The sequence below is a fragment of the Aspergillus alliaceus genome (genome assembly GCF_009176365.1).
Source record: "Aspergillus alliaceus strain CBS 536.65 unplaced genomic scaffold BDW43scaffold_37, whole genome shotgun sequence".
In the NCBI taxonomy this organism is placed as follows: domain Eukaryota; kingdom Fungi; phylum Ascomycota; class Eurotiomycetes; order Eurotiales; family Aspergillaceae; genus Aspergillus; species Aspergillus alliaceus.
In genome coordinates, this window is record NW_022474720.1 from 284,155 (window position 1) to 301,454 (window position 17,300).

The following is a 17,300-nucleotide window of genomic DNA, read 5'->3' on the forward strand; positions in this document are numbered from 1 at the left end:
GAAAAGTCTTAAAAAGCGCTCAGTATAAAGAGAAGAGTTCCTGATCTTCTTGAAGCTGAGTATACAGAGAATAATACTATGCTTGAGTATATTACTGTAAATAGCTGGATTATAACCCCCACTCTTTTATCTCTAAGGGAATGAAATTTGTAGAGGCCTGGTATAATAAAGCGATTCCTAATTACTATACTATAGTTAGGCTGACCGTTGGGATATCCCATTTCCCATCCCGTTTTCCCTCTTGGCATCCCGTTTCCCATCCCATCCCAAACATAGGGCTAGAACGGGAATCCCAATCCCAAAAGAAATCACATCCCATCCCGAAATCCCTGGGATTATCCCCGTCCCAACGGTCAGCCTAAATATAGTCGCTGATAAAGGCTATATAAATGATGAAATTATACTTGAATGGCTTCAAAAATTTTACAAGGAGACCAAAGATTATATAAAAATTAGAGAAAAATATATACTTATCTTTAATAGCTATATAGCTTATAAAATAATTAAATTCCTTTAACACTATAAGACCTACAAGATCCTTCTCTTTTGCTTCTGGCCTTATATAGCTTATCTCTGCTAACAGCTTGATAGAAAGCCCTTTCTCATATATAAAATATATTTTCACAGTGCAAATAACCTTATCGCGCAGTAGTGTGAGTTCCAGGAGATAGAGCAAATTTTCTACGTGATATTACTGCCGTATATGAGAAGACCTTTAATCCATGTCTTATTTATAACTTCTTTAAAGAATGCGGTATCTTCCTATAGATGGATCTTTAATTATTGAAGCTATTCAAAATGCTTTACCACTATTATTAGGGATCTCTATACCTGATCTTCTTGTATAGAGTAAGAATACATCTCCTCCGAACCCTCTATCTTCAAGCATTGAAAATACACCTCCAAAAAGCGCTCAGCAAGTCAAAAAGAATCATAAAAAGCTATTCAAATCTCTAAATAGTGATACAATAATTAATTCTTATATTAAACACCATCTTGAGCGCTTATTTTATCAGCGAAAACTTTAATCTGAACAGCTTACTATTATAAATTCAACTCTTGAGCGAATTAAGACCGCACAGGTATCCTGAAAGTATAAAAAGTCTAAGTCAGAGGGGTTCAACGCCTCGGGAATAGTGGCATACTACGCGTAAAGGATGCGAATCGGTCTATTGCGGACAGGAAGGCCGAAGATAATGAAAAAATAAGACAGCAGCAAATAAGGTGTATTTAAAGGCGTACGGTCACCCCCCGCCAGCGCCCTATACAGAAAATAAAACTGCAGCCTCAAATACAGGATTGGCAGAGGAATCAGGCAATCAACTTTATTTATTGACTCTACGGGCGTTTAGTAGCGATAATGCGAATTGCTTCATTTTCTTCCTTTACGCTGCCGTCGGAACCGCCACTAATATTTGTTGGTCGCATGACTCGCATCGTACACTGTTCGTATAAACTGGACTGTTTATCCCTGCCGCATCAACGAGTTGTCCACGCTTGCTTCTCATAGTAGATCCCTGGGTTTACTGCGAACGATGCCGAACAGAGACCTTGTCTGAGATTAACTTCGGCGTCCCAAAAAGCCCTATTCAAGATCCGCTCTTTACTTGTTCTTTCTTGTTACTCTCCAAACCGCGCACGCTAAAGCGCAGATGCCAAGTAATGTCACAGATAGGACTTCATGGAATAAGTGTTCGGGCTCCAGCGCTTCAGGTTCAAAAATAAGGAGTTCTGACCAAGTTGGTACCGGTGTCCAATATTCCATAGTTGGGGAGGCTGCTAGGGACCATTTATCATCCAGTAACGGCCGCTAATCGACTTAGCTCCGTTCTGCCAATGATAGATATGGAAATAGCCTTAGCGCCATGAATCAGCTGTCCTGTGAGCTAAGTACTCCTGCTAACTTTTAGCCTGTAAACCCATAATCTTAACCTGGTTCTGTTGCTGTAGGCATGAGAGCGCAGGCCTCAATAGCTGTCGTAACCATTCCCGCAATAAATAGTGATAAGCAGAATACCCGGAACGAGACAGATAGTAGGCCGGCTGGGCATACAGCCACAGTAGATATAGATTATATGTCTTGCATAACTAAGGGGAATTCAGTACCAAGTCCTCAAATAGTAACCGAAGCTTGACCCAACGGCGGAGAGGCCCGGTGCAACCTTATAAATAAACCAAGAGAACAGAGATTCTCATCGCCAAGTCAACACAAATATCAATGTTTGTCGGCATTAATCTCGGAAACTGAGCCGAAGATTGTTGCTGGCACACCCGATCGCCACGCTGATGCTTTTGGACATTTCTGATCACAGTCTTCCAATAGCAACCGTTCTCAAGACCTATCTCAGCTGGGCAGCTATATATCAACTGCCTAACAAATTGACGACTATGATATGCAGTTTGCTGAGGTGTAGCAGCTACTGTTGCAAAGCCATAAGTACCGGGCCTGAAATGCCAGTGGCGCCACACCAGCTGCGTCTACTCCATCTGGAAAACCCGATAATACAGTTCAAAGTGCGTCGAAGAAAAAGATTACAAGGTCCAGAACCGGTTGTAATACCTGTCATAAAAAGAGAGTCAAATGCGATGAAAATTGTCCTGCATGTATGCCTGGCTCTTTCTTTTTTAATGCAGTGTTCAGAAGAAGTATTGCTAATGTTCTATCAAGGTAACAGTTGCGTTCGCGGTAGGCTGACATGTAATGGCCCGCAAAAACCGCGAAAAGCTGGACGCAGGCCATTCACTCGGCAGCCGAAAGAGAGTTCTTCGGCTCTCCAGGATGGTAAGCAGGATAATCTTGCGGAGCGCATTGACTCGCCCGTAGTGAAAGCAGGTGTGATCGACTGTACTAAAGAGTCGACCCAGCAGCGTAGCATCAACGAGGCGTAGATTAGCTCTACTTCGGTCTCAAATGGAATCTGCCCTGTTACCTCTTCACCCTTCGTATCGGGCAAGTGACATTACCGGCTTCTTGGGTTATCTTTAAAACTACTCCTAGCGCCTGGACGTTCTTTGTATAATCTTGAGTGGCTATTCGCTGTTCATCTCTAACTAAACTAACTTAAGCGCTAAAGCTTATTGTGGGACTTATTTCCGCTTACCGGCCGGATCATCGGAATTCCCAGGCAATATATGATAGCTGGTTTAGGTAGAACCTCACACACTGATAGAGATCAACAATAAACAATATCTTTAAATCTGATTCATGACCCACGAGGAGAAACGGTATTTATGAACATTGAATTGATGGCGTTCAAATGTTTAATGGACATACACTATCCAATCTCAATAATATTTAAAATTGTTGTGATTCCAGGGAATGATGGCACTTGAAAGGAGACAAGACATAAATTGAGCAGTATCTGGCCTGAATAGATACTGGAAAAAGGAAAGATTCTCAGGGGTTAAAACCCCCGCCCGCTTGCTAAGGCGCTAGCTATACACCAACTATACGCTATATCTTTAACAAAAATTAACTTGAGAGTATAAGGGAAAGAGCCGATTATTCACGATTAACTTTTACTGATGTAAAGAACTCAGGAGAAGAGCTTGATAGGGGTCTTCGGTATAGGAGGGCTGCAGTGTAGAAGTATTGACTACACACCAACCATCATATAGATCGGAGGAGCTTATAGAACAACGATATATTTAACTATCGCATTAGACTGTTTTCATTAGGAGCGTAGGGTCAATAAGTCCCTATTCATTATATATGTAACTGTACGCGGCTCCCCCTAGAGGATTGACTGTGACTAAACCACTACTTAATATATAGTCTCTAATAGGCCTAATCCTTTACAACTAACAGGAGCTGCGCCTTGCAAGTACAGAGTTCTTAGTTTGAGACGCTCCTTACCCTCCTCACTACTAAAATAAACTAACCATATCCTTCTCAAACCGTAGAATATAGTCTGATCCACCGTACTTTAGGTATGCAATCTCTTCACCTTTTTGAATTTTGTATCCTCAGCCTGATACAAGTCTCCTTCAGGACTCTTGTCATGATTGAAAGAGGATATTTGCGCCATACCAATGGCGAAAAGTGCCACATTGCCAATTTTCATATAGTCTGATTGATTAATATCAAATATCCCCATATCACACACTTGTTCCACTGATAGCCGGTGTCATCCCTGGGCTTCAACGTCGTTGGGGGCATTAAAGCCTTTGTGCAGCTTCATGAATCGCGGAATAGGTAGCAGCCTTCCCTGTTTCTTATTCGCAGTTACCTCATAAACATCTCCTTGGAACTTCTTGTGCTTAATCAGCTTTCTATTGACTAGAGCATGGACGCGGTGGTAACTGTTTGGCAAGAGGAAGGAATGTATGAAGATGCCATTATTGAACTTTTCAGAAAGTTCGGTGTCATTCAGGAGCTTATGGATTGGCTATTCAATTCCCTTAACATCAGCGGTGCTACTGGAAAGATTTACATTTACATTTTCTATTTTTCTAGTAGCTATCGAACTTTGCGTCACATGGACTGGCTACAGATAGGACAGTATTCCGGTTTCAAAGGAAAGAGGAAAATAGCTAAAGATTCGATTTTGTCTGCTCAACGCTAGTCACTTCCATGATTTGGCCGGGCTTTTGTAGCCAGGAAATTAAGCAAAGTTGATACCGTCTTTTCAGCAATTGCCCCAGAAATCAGAACCGATACGACAACTATGATTCAACTATTACTCAATGACAGTTATGATGTCTGAGGTTCACTAGGACACTACTATACATCGGCTTGATGCCACCTCAATCGCCGGGTCGTTCAGATCCGTCACCACGAAGGAATGTCACTAGCTCTTTCCTGTAGGGCTCTACAAGTCTAGCTTTCAGGGACTGGCTATGGTGAGACGCTGTCTATGCCATCAATACAGACGTCATTTTAAACGGAATATTATCCATCTGTGTTTGATAATCGAGTATATCAAGCGTCCTAGGACCTATGTCGGGTGTAGCCATTGTGACGGCGCAGTCTCTGTGAAAGCCGCTGAGTTCGTAGCCAATGTCAGCGAGTAGTGACGTGATACTTGTTTGTTCTGTTGTATTCGAGATAGACAATATCTCACAGAGTTTCGCTCGTAGGATATCCTCTTCTTCGAGCGATTCTCTCGTATTAGAGCTACGCAAATAAATTAATCTACCTATGTTGGCCTGAGCTAGTACAGCCATTTCCGGTTGCGGTGGGCCATGTAACACAAGCAATTGCTTTTTGCTATTTATACAGCATATAAAAGCCTTCTTTAAGTGCCAGTTGACCTCAATGTCCGCTTGAGTTTATCTTTCTCGCATCCGACTACTTGCAGGCTTTTCGCTACTGACAATTAACGCACCTACAGTTATAAGTACAGCTCTCTTTTCTGGGCTGCTTATGGCCCAGTACCTTCCCACCGTAGTCGGATCGAAGGTGATCAATTCAGATGTTCTTCCTGGTGCCAGTATAACCCACGAAAAGGTGCCGGTAAGCTGACCCGCACTGAGCCCGAATCTTATTCAGCAATTCTAACATATCAACTACTAGTTTAGCCAATAAATAAATAAATACATAAATGCTTCATATCCCCTACTACAGCATTCCTTCAGGTTTTGATGCAAAAATCAGGTAGAACCGAGATAATACATTCCTGGCAGCAGAATTTTCCCTTTCATTTCTCTATATTTTTCTTTTTCTTTTTGTTTTGCTTGCCCCTCTCTAGGGAGGGCTCCACTCCAAGAGGAAAGTACAAGAAAACGTAAAGATAAAATAAAACAAATAAAAACGAAAGTAAAAAGGAGAGAGGAAAAAAGAACCGGCTTGTCTTCCATTACAACAAATATACTGTTTTTATCTCGGTAGATGCTACGGTTGCAGGAATATTTCCATGGAACAGCAAATTTGAAGTCATAGATATTATGCAGTAGCTTAGTGTTACTGATGTAGGAATCCTGGGATTGGAAAGCAACAGTGGCACTCCCGTTCAAGAGACAGACGCGAGATGCCTAACGTATCCGGGAATGCTAGACATAAGAAGGCTAAAGCATGGGTTCTAGAGGGAACCTACGGAAGCATTATTGAGCCTAGTAAATTCTCTCTCCTGAGTATCAAGAGCTCAATTGTTGGGTAGCGCCAGAGTATACGGACTACAATATCTAAAAAATATACGAGCCCATGAGAAGTAACTTGAGACTTGAATTCAGATCCTAGAGAAGATTCAATCCTTCTTGAATCGCTTCTTTGCTTCCTCCACTGCCACTTCCTCATTGTGTTTCTTCCTGTCAATGAAAACCTTGCTCAGGTACTCTGGAAAGTCTCGTTCGGTATTTCCTTGGATATGATCCCCATAGGTCTCCCAGATAGGGATCGAACCTTGCCAATACACATCTGCCATGGGTTTTTGCCAGTCAGGTTCGAAACCCAGGACGCCCAATCGCTCATGCAGGCGAGATGCACTCTTGTTAATTTCAACTCGGAGAACAGCAACACGCTTGAGCTCTTCGTCCTTGAAAGGACGCCGAGTATCCTTCCATCTGCCATCACCACCAAACATTCCCTCAACAATTTTGAACAGTGCCCACGGCTTCTCATTCTTCGGATCGATCTCCTCGTCACTAATCTGCACCTTACACTGTGAAGGATCGGGATCGTAACGAAGCAAAGATGCGTCTCCATTGATCACAGCTGACCGGAAAGTAATACCGTGACTGAAAGGTGTATAGCCACAGTAATAACTGTACACTTTGCTGGCTGTAACAGTAACCTTTAGGCTATTCCCTTGATCCTTACCAAAACGCTGTAAGACCTCGTTTGGGACGTAGCCGTGGGCATACAGGACATCGTATCCTTCTGGGGATAGCATGATTCCTCCAATCAAGTTGAGTACAGTCGGGAAATCGCTTTTGTCAAGCACTTGAGGGAAGGTAAAATGTAGGATATGGGCAGTGTTGATGACTTCTGCAGCTTCTTTAGTTTTATCAGGTTTATCATAGACATCTACCAAGAAAAACGAGTAAAGGTTAGCAGATATAGCTCTATTAGAAGGGCACTAAGGTCATAATTATGTACCGTTGTGATCTTTTTTTGGGTCGGGTACATAGCCCTGGCACTCGTCTGTGCTTGCCATGTTTATTTTCGGGTAGCGGAGCACAATTAAACTCCTTTCAGCAGAGAGTACAACTATTTAAAGGCAGTGATAAAACTAGGGGAGTATATTCTGAAGTGGTGAAGAGGAGGTGGACTGGTGGGAATTGATCTAGTATTTATAACCAGAGGTCTAGAGTGGAGAGTACCGAAAAGCTGAAAAACTGATATAAGTTCTTTCTAGCCCCTCTGCCAGGCTCGATGGCTCTCTGTACATACCGGAAACGATTGCCTACTTACGCTTTCATAGCTACTACTGTTACATTCTACACATAGGATGAGGTGTACTATTCCGTGGTCTGTGATCCCTGGTAATTTGGTAGTGCTGATTGGGCAACGCATGAAGCCCGAGCGGGTTCTTAACCAGAATGCAACTATGGAGAAATGTAGGATGTTCTTTTGGAGAGTAAGACTAACTAACTATGGGAGCGGTGGCTATTTGCTACGTATTGTTTTACTCTCTCGATCGTCCGCCCAAATATCCTCTTTAATATCTTTTGCGCATGTACTAAGGGAGCACATATTTGTGCCCGACATTATCAGCCAGTAACACAAATCCACTGTCATCGCCCTATTTTGCTTTGGATTTCTATATTTTTTCTTGAATTACATACATAATGGGTAATGCTTACAGAACTCCTAAGCTAAGGACAAGACTAAATATACAAGGGGTATAAATTTTACTATCATTCTGGCGATGGAAGTAGTGCTCCTAAATGCTTTTCAATATAACTGATTTAATGTATTGGAACCGAAAGAATAAATAGTATCATTTAGGAATGTGCGTTATCGGTGGTGGTCATGGCGGATCCCAGCTTTCTCAAGTAATCATAGATGCTTGAGAAGTGGTTCCCAGCACCACGCAGAAGTGCCTCCCATCGCTGAGGGTTTCCTAGAGTGGAAGTCTAAGAGAAAATTAGCTCGAAATATAGCATGCCCATGAGAGAGCCAAGTAAGAAGATACTAAGAGTAGTCATGTACAGCGGCTACCAAGGGCCGTGAGGGGATGCATCCGTGGGCGTAGAATAATACACCTGAAGGGTAAGAGTGGTGAGGGCCCCTGGGGGAGTACGTCCGTTCATAGCGAATGGTCCCTGGATTTTGCCCCGCTTGTCCACTAAGAGGATAGAACTAGACACAGGTCTGTAACACTTTGCAGTTTACTTACTTTATCACGTCGTCCACAGGGCATAGTTGAAGTCGAAACCGGTGCCATTTATGCACTAGTTCATCTCCGTCGTTGGCTTTCGGAAACAACGAGAGTATTTTGGGGGCTGACGCGGGTTTTGTCTTTAGCCCTACCAAGAGTCCTTAGCTCCGCTATTGAAAAGTCTTTCTCAGTAATAGCGAATAGGCGTAGCTCGCGGCTTGAAGGCTAGTTTTCATTGCCAGGATATATAGACTTTAACGAAATCGCCTTTACCAGCGTGCTGCAGCTGTACACATAAGTATTCTTCATAATCTTTGTTGTTAATCGAGGCTCGATCAAGAAAACTATAGAGCTTCATATACGGAATTTATTCCGTATGCATCAATCTGGTATTTATCTTGTATATAAGCTCTCAAGTTCACGATGAGAATAGAATAATTCAATCTTCCTCTGAATCAGAACAATATTACTTTCGCGTTGCTCAGCCCCATCACCAGTATTTTCCTGCAGGACGCGACGACACTCCACGCTGGTTTCAGCGCTCAGTTACGGTGAGATGCTGCCTAGACCATATCTCATGTCACAGTAATGGGGGAATGACACGCTCAATATCTGGATCAGGTATGTTGGGCATCCAAGCATCGTGGGGTAAAACCCATTGCTCGTTACGGTGGGTCATATAACGATTGCCTTATCCAGCCTTCTGCTTGGTATACTGGTCATACACACGCCGAAGCCAGTAAAAAGCCAGTGCATCACAACTCCAGCCTTTTCAGTACTAGGAAAAAAATGCTAGTTCGCTTGAAGAATCAAAAATCCTAAGCCAGGACTCCTGCAAGTCAACTTACTCCCCTTTGTAGGTGAGAGCAGATTGGAGGTGGGAGTAGTCGGTACAGTTCGTGGTGATCATGGTGATAAACTCCCAGTTCTCATCCTAACTGGCTCTGAGAAGTTTCCTACAACGGTGGGTGTCTCAAAAATGACTCGCATGGTGCAGCTAGAGCGACCAATCCAGAATACTTGTCAAAATTGTAAATGTTTGTTCGCGTGTTGTGACTCCAAACCACGGTAAAACAACAATATAAAAAGAGTTTTACTATACCGAAGTGTTGGGAATAACTGGAATTATCAGCGATCTGCCGCTGATGGTCTATGGTCTGCAAATACAGGCTGGAAAGACGGTTGTGGCGTCGCTTGCGGAAGCGGCTCGGCAAATTAGTACCTGTTGTGATTTCAGGGAAAGATGGCATTTGAAAGGAGACAAGACGTAGATTGAGCAGTATCTTACCTGAATAGTTACCGGAACGGGGGAAGTCTCAGGGTTGAAACCCCCGCAAGCTGCCAAGGCGCTAGCTATACACCAGCTATACGCCATATCTTCAACAGTACCAAGCGTTGTCAGTGCGATTTTCCTCGACAATATATTTTCGGCATTCGAGGAGTAGGCGGGATACCGCAGTTGGTTAGCTTATCAATATCCACCAGGCTATTTTATTTTCGAGAAGTAGCAGCGTAGTCTACGCGACCTTGAATGTTTTACTCTGCCAGTGCCGCGTTTATGCGGGCGTTGTGGTCCATGGTCCATTCTCTTGTAACTTGAAGCCGTGAGTTCCAATCGCAAAAAGTCGGGTGTTAATGCATGTCGCTGCAGGAATTTTTGATGTGCATCGACCATTTCTGGTGCTCCTCAAAGGTCCTCGAATTGGTGACGCGTTGCCCATATCCCATTTCGATAGGAATAAGAGTAGATTCATTTCACCGCATAGTTGCTCCATGGGGGGTCCCAATCAAATTCATCTGAACAGGTCATGCGAACATCCTAAGATACATGCACGGAATGAGTGGATGCAGTCATGGGCTATCTTTCATCTATCGGTACGGGAGGTCCGTCAGGCTCCTAGCTTCATACGTCGAACGGTCAAGGGGTAAAATCCTAGGCACTGGAGGTGAGCGCTTATTATCTTTCTGTAAACCAAGAGGTGTTGGGAAACCTTCTGTCGACGGCACCTTCAATGCTGCTTAATTGGAGGTATCCCTTGACCAATAACGACGTAATTTGTAATTCCTACCCCTCAAAGTTCTAGTCGTGTAGACAGTAGCCCCTCTCTGACCTGAAGTTGCAGGACTGCGGGTTTTAGGCCACTACCAATGACCAATCGAAACGTGGGTACCCATTGCCAGAGCAAATTAGTCGTCGACTACTACTATTCCCAATAATAACATGCGTGGTCCTTCCTGCTTGGTTTTGATAAGGGACCCTGACAACATCTGTTGTATTTCCTATCTTTTCAGTTGATATTTTTGGATGTCAACAATCCACTATATTATCCTCCTCCATGAGTGCAACCTCCTTACGGAATTATTTCCTGGCTTAGACCTGGGCGACATATGCTGACGCAAGGAGGAGAGGGTTCTAATTTAATATACCTTGCTTTTCTAGCACTATGTCCCACCCCTAGAAGATGACTGCTTTTATAGCGTCAAAAACATACCGCGCCTCTACCATTCACTCTGGTAACGGACAATTAGTTTGCTATAATATATATACTGATTTATCCCCACTCGCGCGGGGATAAAAAAGATTGCGGGACCCTTTGCTGGAATTCGTATTCTACTTATAGTTCAGCAATTTTCCCAATTGCACGGAAGAGATATTTTGTCTTTGTTTAACTGCTACAATGTGGCGTCTTGTTGATTGGGACACACAACTTCCGCTCTGGTTCAGCGATGGGCAGCCTATCGACACCCAGAGGCCTATCAGTGACCTTGGAACGCGCGGAGGCCTATCCCCTCGGTTGATCGTGGGCAATTTGGGGTTCCTTGATCTGACTGAGCTACATTTAGGCACGACAACAGCACTGGATGCCAACGGTTCAATGTTGAGACTAATACCAGGCCTTGGCAGGTCTTGCCATCCAGATGACGGATATTATAGCACGGAAACACGTCTTGAGTTATCCCTTCAGATAGAGGAAGATGGTGGTTTTACCTTGAGCGTAATTCAACCAGAAGACAACGAATCAGCAAGCGATGGAGAAGGTAAACTCCCCATTTCCTCCCCCAGTCCACCAAAAAAAAAAAAAAAAAAAAACCCGAAGCAAAAAAAACACACCAGAGCCTTGGCTGGCTCAGGAATACCCTGACTTAGATATAGGGTACATATATGTCCACACACCAAGCCCCAGCGTCTCAGGAAAGCTCAGGCCAATTCCAGCGATATTACAAGATGATATTTCTTTCATTAAGAGCATGATGGAAAAGAAGCACGTGCCGTACCAGAATGTGCCCGGTCCGTATGGAAAGTCGATTGAAGAGATAGAAGTACTCAGCAAAATGTTCTTTCCCTTTTCTAGTTATAATCTCGAGCTTGCGGTATGCGTATACGATTGGACGACTGGGTCATTTGCTCGCAACGTTTTTTTTAAAATCTTTGAATACACTGGCATCCCAGAAACACCATTCCCGCTCGACCTACCTAGTATAGCTGAGCAGATCTATACGAGCAATTGGGGCACATATACACCAGAAGACAAGGACTACATGAGCTCTTTCATGATGAAGCCAGCTGAGTCGTTGTCTGATGTGCAGAAGCAGCTTGCAAATGTCTCTACCAAGCTTCACAAATTAAGCACTATTGAAAACCGTGTAATGTCTGCGGCCGTCCAGGCGCTCCCACGCACATCTATTGTTTCAACGCCGCAGCTATATAGTGGCCAGGTAGATATGCGTCAACTCGGGCTTGATCATTTTGGAATTGAATTTCTCGAGTGTCATCTCAATCAAGGCCCTGTAGGGGACCCGCTTAAGATTCCGTTCGCGAGATTCATGGAAAGCTACGTCACTAGTGGGAAAACCTTAACAACAAAAGCCTTCTGGAGCTCTACAAACACAATGGACCTCGCTTTGAAGTTCTCTAACGGAATTTTATTGATTTTCAACCCGCCTCCAGGCTCTTGGGTATGGGACCGAGTGACTCTAATAACTCCTTTGTCCGCAAATGAGGCGGTGATGGAATACACATTCCTCCCAGGAACGCAATTCAACGTGCAGTCGGTTGATTGTACCAAGATAAAGAACAAAGAGGTTGTGGTAATTACCCTGCAGCTAGCGCACAATAGAAGCGGTGCGTAAGTGGCAGACTTTATCGTACCGAGAGCGTTTACATACCATGTCCGATCACTGTGGAATGAATACAAGAGGCAGTTATTATGAAGATAGCCTCGTTAGGGAACTGGTTGTGGCCGTCTCATGCCTGGGGATCCTAGGTCATAGCCTGTCGGGACTAGGGTCATGAAGTAGTAGTGAAGCTTTATGTAGCCTAGTTTTATACCGAGTTACTAAACCTGGGAAGACCTGAGCGCTTCTTATCATATTTATATCATCACAGGACTTAAACGGCTTATATAACGAATGACATGCCTCCCAATAAAGAATTGGTAGTGCTCTGATATCTTGTTGTAAACTATTGTTCAAGTCCTATATGTTGTGAAAGGCAACTTTATATCAATTGTTTATCTAGGTAGCCAACAGATCAACAATGTAGTGGTCTGATTGTCTGAAGCTATAATCAAGGATCATTCTTAATTTGACTAGGAAAACAAGTGAGTATTTGACTAATCTAGCCCAACCTGTTCTTAATGGTCACAACAGTACTATAGCATTTCGATCATTCTAGGATCTATGGGGTCCACCATCTCCTGATTGCATATTTCTTTCCCGTGACATGGTCCTATAAAACTGAAACCAATCCTTGGCCTTAGAGCTTTATGTACATCGCAATATTCACCGAGTAATACTGCCGACCTAAAGAGGCCGCTATCTATCTCTCCCATGTTGCGCAACTATATTTTGGCTACCTTTTTCCATAGACTTTTGACCCTGAAAAATTTCAAGGCTTACATATGAAAACTCTATACGTTTGTAGATGAACGCTGGGTCACTCGGGAAGAAGTTCACAAATTGCATTGTGCCATTTCTCCAGGTTATCGTAGTCCCTCATGTTTTCACCGTGGGACTAAGCCCAAATTACAGGATTTCGCTGTAACATAAACTTCTAAATACACCTACATATCACCAAAAGCATCGAGCCGTGATGTTATACAGACCATCGACCACAAATGTAACTCTTTCTTCCACATGGGAGTGAGCTCTTTCTCAGAGCTGTTTTCCAGTATCCACTTTACGAGTGGCTCTTATGCCGACAGGGAATTTTCAAGTTGGAGCTCAACTACAAAATGTGAGAATCAATGAAGAACATTGCTTTGTAGGATAACTCACTGTGGATCGCAACCGCAGCACGCTTTGCACTCCACATTGCATGTGGTACATTTGTGGTTCCATCGTTATTTGCGTCGCCTACAGCGAACACTCCTGGGAGACTTGTACGCATTCCGTGAGTCATGTTTGTTATTATCTTCCCATGTTGGTCCATCTTCAAACCCTTAATATTTTGTGGGAGGTCCGAAATTGGTTTCGTAGGGTAGTTATATATAAACGACTTCCGAACAATTGGGTCTCCTTTATCAAACTCAACGGTGAAAGTGCGGACCGGGTCAGAGCTATTGCTGCTAGGATCAACGGTAATGTTAGTAATGGTAGCATTGTTGACTTCAACGTTATATTTTCCCAGCATCCTCTCCCAATCAGGATACTTTTTCCTTAGTATAGACTCTTGTTGCTCGGTCTCCGTGCCATTGACAAGAGCAATGATGTCGGTATTAAGAGTCTCAATCTCAAGCACACTGCCCACAATATCACTGAAGTCGCCTAAAATTCCAATAGGCAGGTCTTTACTCTCGTAGCCGCTGCACCACGGGCACCAGTATATGTCACTGCGAATGATTTTCATAACTACCTCTGGGAGTACATCTGTTACCCCAGTAGCCAAGACAATCTTTCGAGCTGTATACGTTTCGTTTTTGTCGTCCTTGATCGTAAAAGATGTAACATTGTTGGATAGGTCCCCTTTCGATGTTGCGGATATTACGGATTTCACAGTTGCATTCTTCATCGCTGCCGTGTCATACTTCTTAATTTCTTTTTGCGCTTTATCTCGCAACTCTGCAGGCATTATTCCTAGTAACTGAATTCAGCAAAGTAGGGAAAGGATTGATTGGAATTGACACACCGTCACTTCCAATAATGTCGTGTAATGGTTCGTAGTCGTCGTTACGATATTCTCCCGAGTCGAACATTATAACATTCCTCCTGACTCGAGAGAGGGAACTAACGGCACTGAGTCCAGCGGGACCGCCGCCAATAACGGCGACATCGTATGTGGTAGACGCAAATGCTAATCCAACGGTGAATACATTGACTATCAGGCTTCGATAACCAAAGGCAGCACAAGGAGCTATGTTTGGACAGCAACCATGAAGAACATTTGTAGTTCGATTTTATGTCTCCAAAGACAAGGGTCATCCCTTTTTTATATGCCTCACGATATTTTGCCGCCCATGGCAATTGTATCTTGAGCTGTCTAGATAGTGAAAGTAGCAATTTCAATAGCTGATGAGATCAGAGACATCTTAACACTGCTACTTAATAACGTCACCATAACCGCTCGTGTCTGCTGAACCTGGGGAGAGATGGCTACAATACCCATGGGATTATTTATGAGTACAGTCGGTTGTTTCCCCCAACTTAGAGGTGAAAATAGCTACTTTACTGTTACACTATTACAAAAATGAAATATCTTGCCTGTGGTAAGGTACAGGTGTAGACTGAACTATAGAACCATGGATATCTTCCTGGTGTCAGTGGAGCTGGACTGGCTCCTCAAATCTTCTGATCATTGTAACAGTTGCATCAGCTTGACTAGAGTTACCAAAATTATGACAATATCCAGTGAAGCCTCCTTGACCAATAAAATCGCTTATGTATTTGCAACCCAAATCATGACTAGTCCGAGGAGAAAACAGGTAGTTTATGAAGATGCTATAGCTGTAGCTGCAAGAAGGAGATCAACATATATACTATTGAGTCAAACAATGTATAAAAAGATTTTCTGGCGATTACTACTACTTCTTTTTGAAGAATTAGATGACGTCAATACCTAGCTAGTGATGCAAAGAAAGAGACCAGGTATTTAGACATTCTAAGCTTCTAAGACAAGCATTCTTCAACAGTCAGTATTACCTCCCTTCCCTTGTGCAACATCAATAGATACGGACTAGGTCGCGCTACTTTTTAGGCTTTAAAAAGGACTTCTACCCACAATACAAGTTATATCTTATCTGTTATATAATAGTAAGAAGCATGAACTAGGGTTTTCTACTCTAGACTTTGGAATAGTCACTCTCCCATGGTCAATATCACATCCCACTCCGTGTGTAACAGTGCGGCATGGAGGTTGTCTGTAACGGGCGGGGAATAACCAACCGTCTATAAAGCGGAACTGAACGGTTTCCTCAAGAGACACGGTCGGGACTATGCTAATCAGGACTTTGGCACTTCCTTGAGTGGTGTGCTGATGTTGTGGATGCACGAGAAGCGAGTGCGAACGGTCATTTTTAAAATGCTGGAGCTGTGATAGAAGAATTAGAATACACCTATCCATTGTTTGCTTTACAGTACCTTCAACTAAACTCGATGAATCTGGGAAATTGATGAGCCATTTGATGAAGTATAGATACGCGGAGATGGTTTACGGCGGATACTCAAGAGTGATCATAGATGGAAGAGGGATAGACGAGACATTTATTCTCGACTTGACTACATACTTTCATATATCTAGAGCGTTCTCCGTAAGTTTGTGAGTACAACATACAATAGGTTGTATTGAATGTAAGTCTACCTGAAGGCCATTTTACGTGCACTCAGCTTTGAAGCTGGCGTCTTGGCTGTGGCGCTCAGAAACAAGAAGATTGTGGCTTTGCTGCCGACTGTACAGGCGGGCCATGACATGTAAGACTGAAGAATATCTCACGACGGGTCCGCTTCAAATGGATTCATGTAGACTCTACAGATGACGTAATATGCAGCTCTAGCTGTCCATCGGCAAAGTATGGTGCGGACATATCCTTTCAAAATGGTAGATGATATGTGCCCTGTCAAGTTTGTGGGCGACGAGGATTAAGCCAGAGGTACTCTCGTCTTATCATGTAAACCGGATTTCATGCCTCAATCTTGGCAAGCCAACAAGCGCATGGCGACATGCTGGTAGTTCGTCTGGGTATATAGGAATAAATTTTTATCACTTCGCAGGTACGGCCTCTCGAGATTATGCTTCGAACCCGACATTTGCATTCCCCCGGAGCGCTTAAACCACTGATGATTCGCGAATGATCTGTAAATACAAACTCTGTACATCACGTCTCTCTAGTTCAAGCCTTCACCGTCCTGCTTTTCGGTCTGCCTTATAGACTTTAACGCTTTGACCGCGAGCGCCGTAGTAACTCCTCGATTCCCTTCCCACACATCGAGCTGTGGAAAGCGATACATTCGACTAGCGCCCCAACCGCCATCTTCACACTGCAGCAAAAGTAGGGGTGCCAGGTCTTGCTGGTTGGCGACGGACAATGCATCACACACTGCTAGTCGCATTGCAAGAGCTAATGCATCACCCGGTGCCTTGATGCGTTCTTCTACGCGCTTCCGGAGTAACCATTCTGGAGTTGGATCCTTAGAGGTTCGAACGAGTCGACACATATGATATAGAAACGACTCCGCTGTGGCATAGTAGAGGGTTCCATCGAGGTATGCACGATATCGTAGGACATTATAGAGCCACTCCCTAGTACGAGGTAGCTCATGACCTCTATTGTAGGCGTAGAAGAGGGTCAGGATATTGGCACAGATGACAGGATCAATTCTAGGTCGTCTTCTGTCGAAGAGTGTCTAGTCCATTTAGCAAAAACTTGAATTAAAAAGCGATTATAAAAGGACAGGTTCAGAAAGAAGGCAGATCTAAATGATGCACTTGCCATAGATCGGGACTGACATACATACCATAATGATGCCATCGTCACTGCAATATTGGAGCGTCTCATTCATGGCAGTATGAACATTATTGTCCTCATGTTTCAAGGCGCAAAATGC

General features: G+C 43.5%; 4 protein-coding genes across 4 annotated transcripts; 1 reads left to right on the forward strand and 3 right to left on the reverse strand.

The window, feature by feature from the left end:
• Positions 1-6,185: 6,185 nt before the first annotated feature.
• On the reverse strand, positions 6,186-7,094 carry BDW43DRAFT_313438 (uncharacterized protein; the record flags this gene model as incomplete). Its single annotated transcript, XM_032047597.1, has 2 exons — positions 6,186-6,964; positions 7,037-7,094. The coding sequence occupies 2 exons, from the start codon at positions 7,092-7,094 to the stop codon at positions 6,186-6,188; spliced, it is 837 nt and encodes a 278-aa protein (XP_031897950.1).
• Positions 7,095-10,939: 3,845 nt separating this feature from the next.
• BDW43DRAFT_313439 (uncharacterized protein) lies at positions 10,940-12,392 on the forward strand (the record flags this gene model as incomplete). Its single annotated transcript, XM_032047598.1, has 2 exons — positions 10,940-11,300; positions 11,416-12,392. The coding sequence occupies 2 exons, from the start codon at positions 10,940-10,942 to the stop codon at positions 12,390-12,392; spliced, it is 1,338 nt and encodes a 445-aa protein (XP_031897951.1).
• Positions 12,393-13,488: 1,096 nt separating this feature from the next.
• BDW43DRAFT_302000 (NAD(P)/FAD-dependent oxidoreductase) lies at positions 13,489-16,417 on the reverse strand (the record flags this gene model as incomplete). The annotated part of the gene is made up of 3 exons (XM_032045165.1): positions 13,489-14,336; positions 14,389-14,577; positions 16,402-16,417. 3 exons carry the CDS (start codon positions 16,415-16,417, stop codon positions 13,489-13,491), a joined length of 1,053 nt encoding a protein of 350 aa, XP_031897952.1.
• Positions 16,418-16,580: 163 nt separating this feature from the next.
• BDW43DRAFT_313441 (uncharacterized protein) lies at positions 16,581-17,255 on the reverse strand (the record flags this gene model as incomplete). The annotated part of the gene is made up of 2 exons (XM_032047599.1): positions 16,581-17,099; positions 17,211-17,255. 2 exons carry the CDS (start codon positions 17,253-17,255, stop codon positions 16,581-16,583), a joined length of 564 nt encoding a protein of 187 aa, XP_031897953.1.
• Positions 17,256-17,300: the final 45 nt, after the last annotated feature.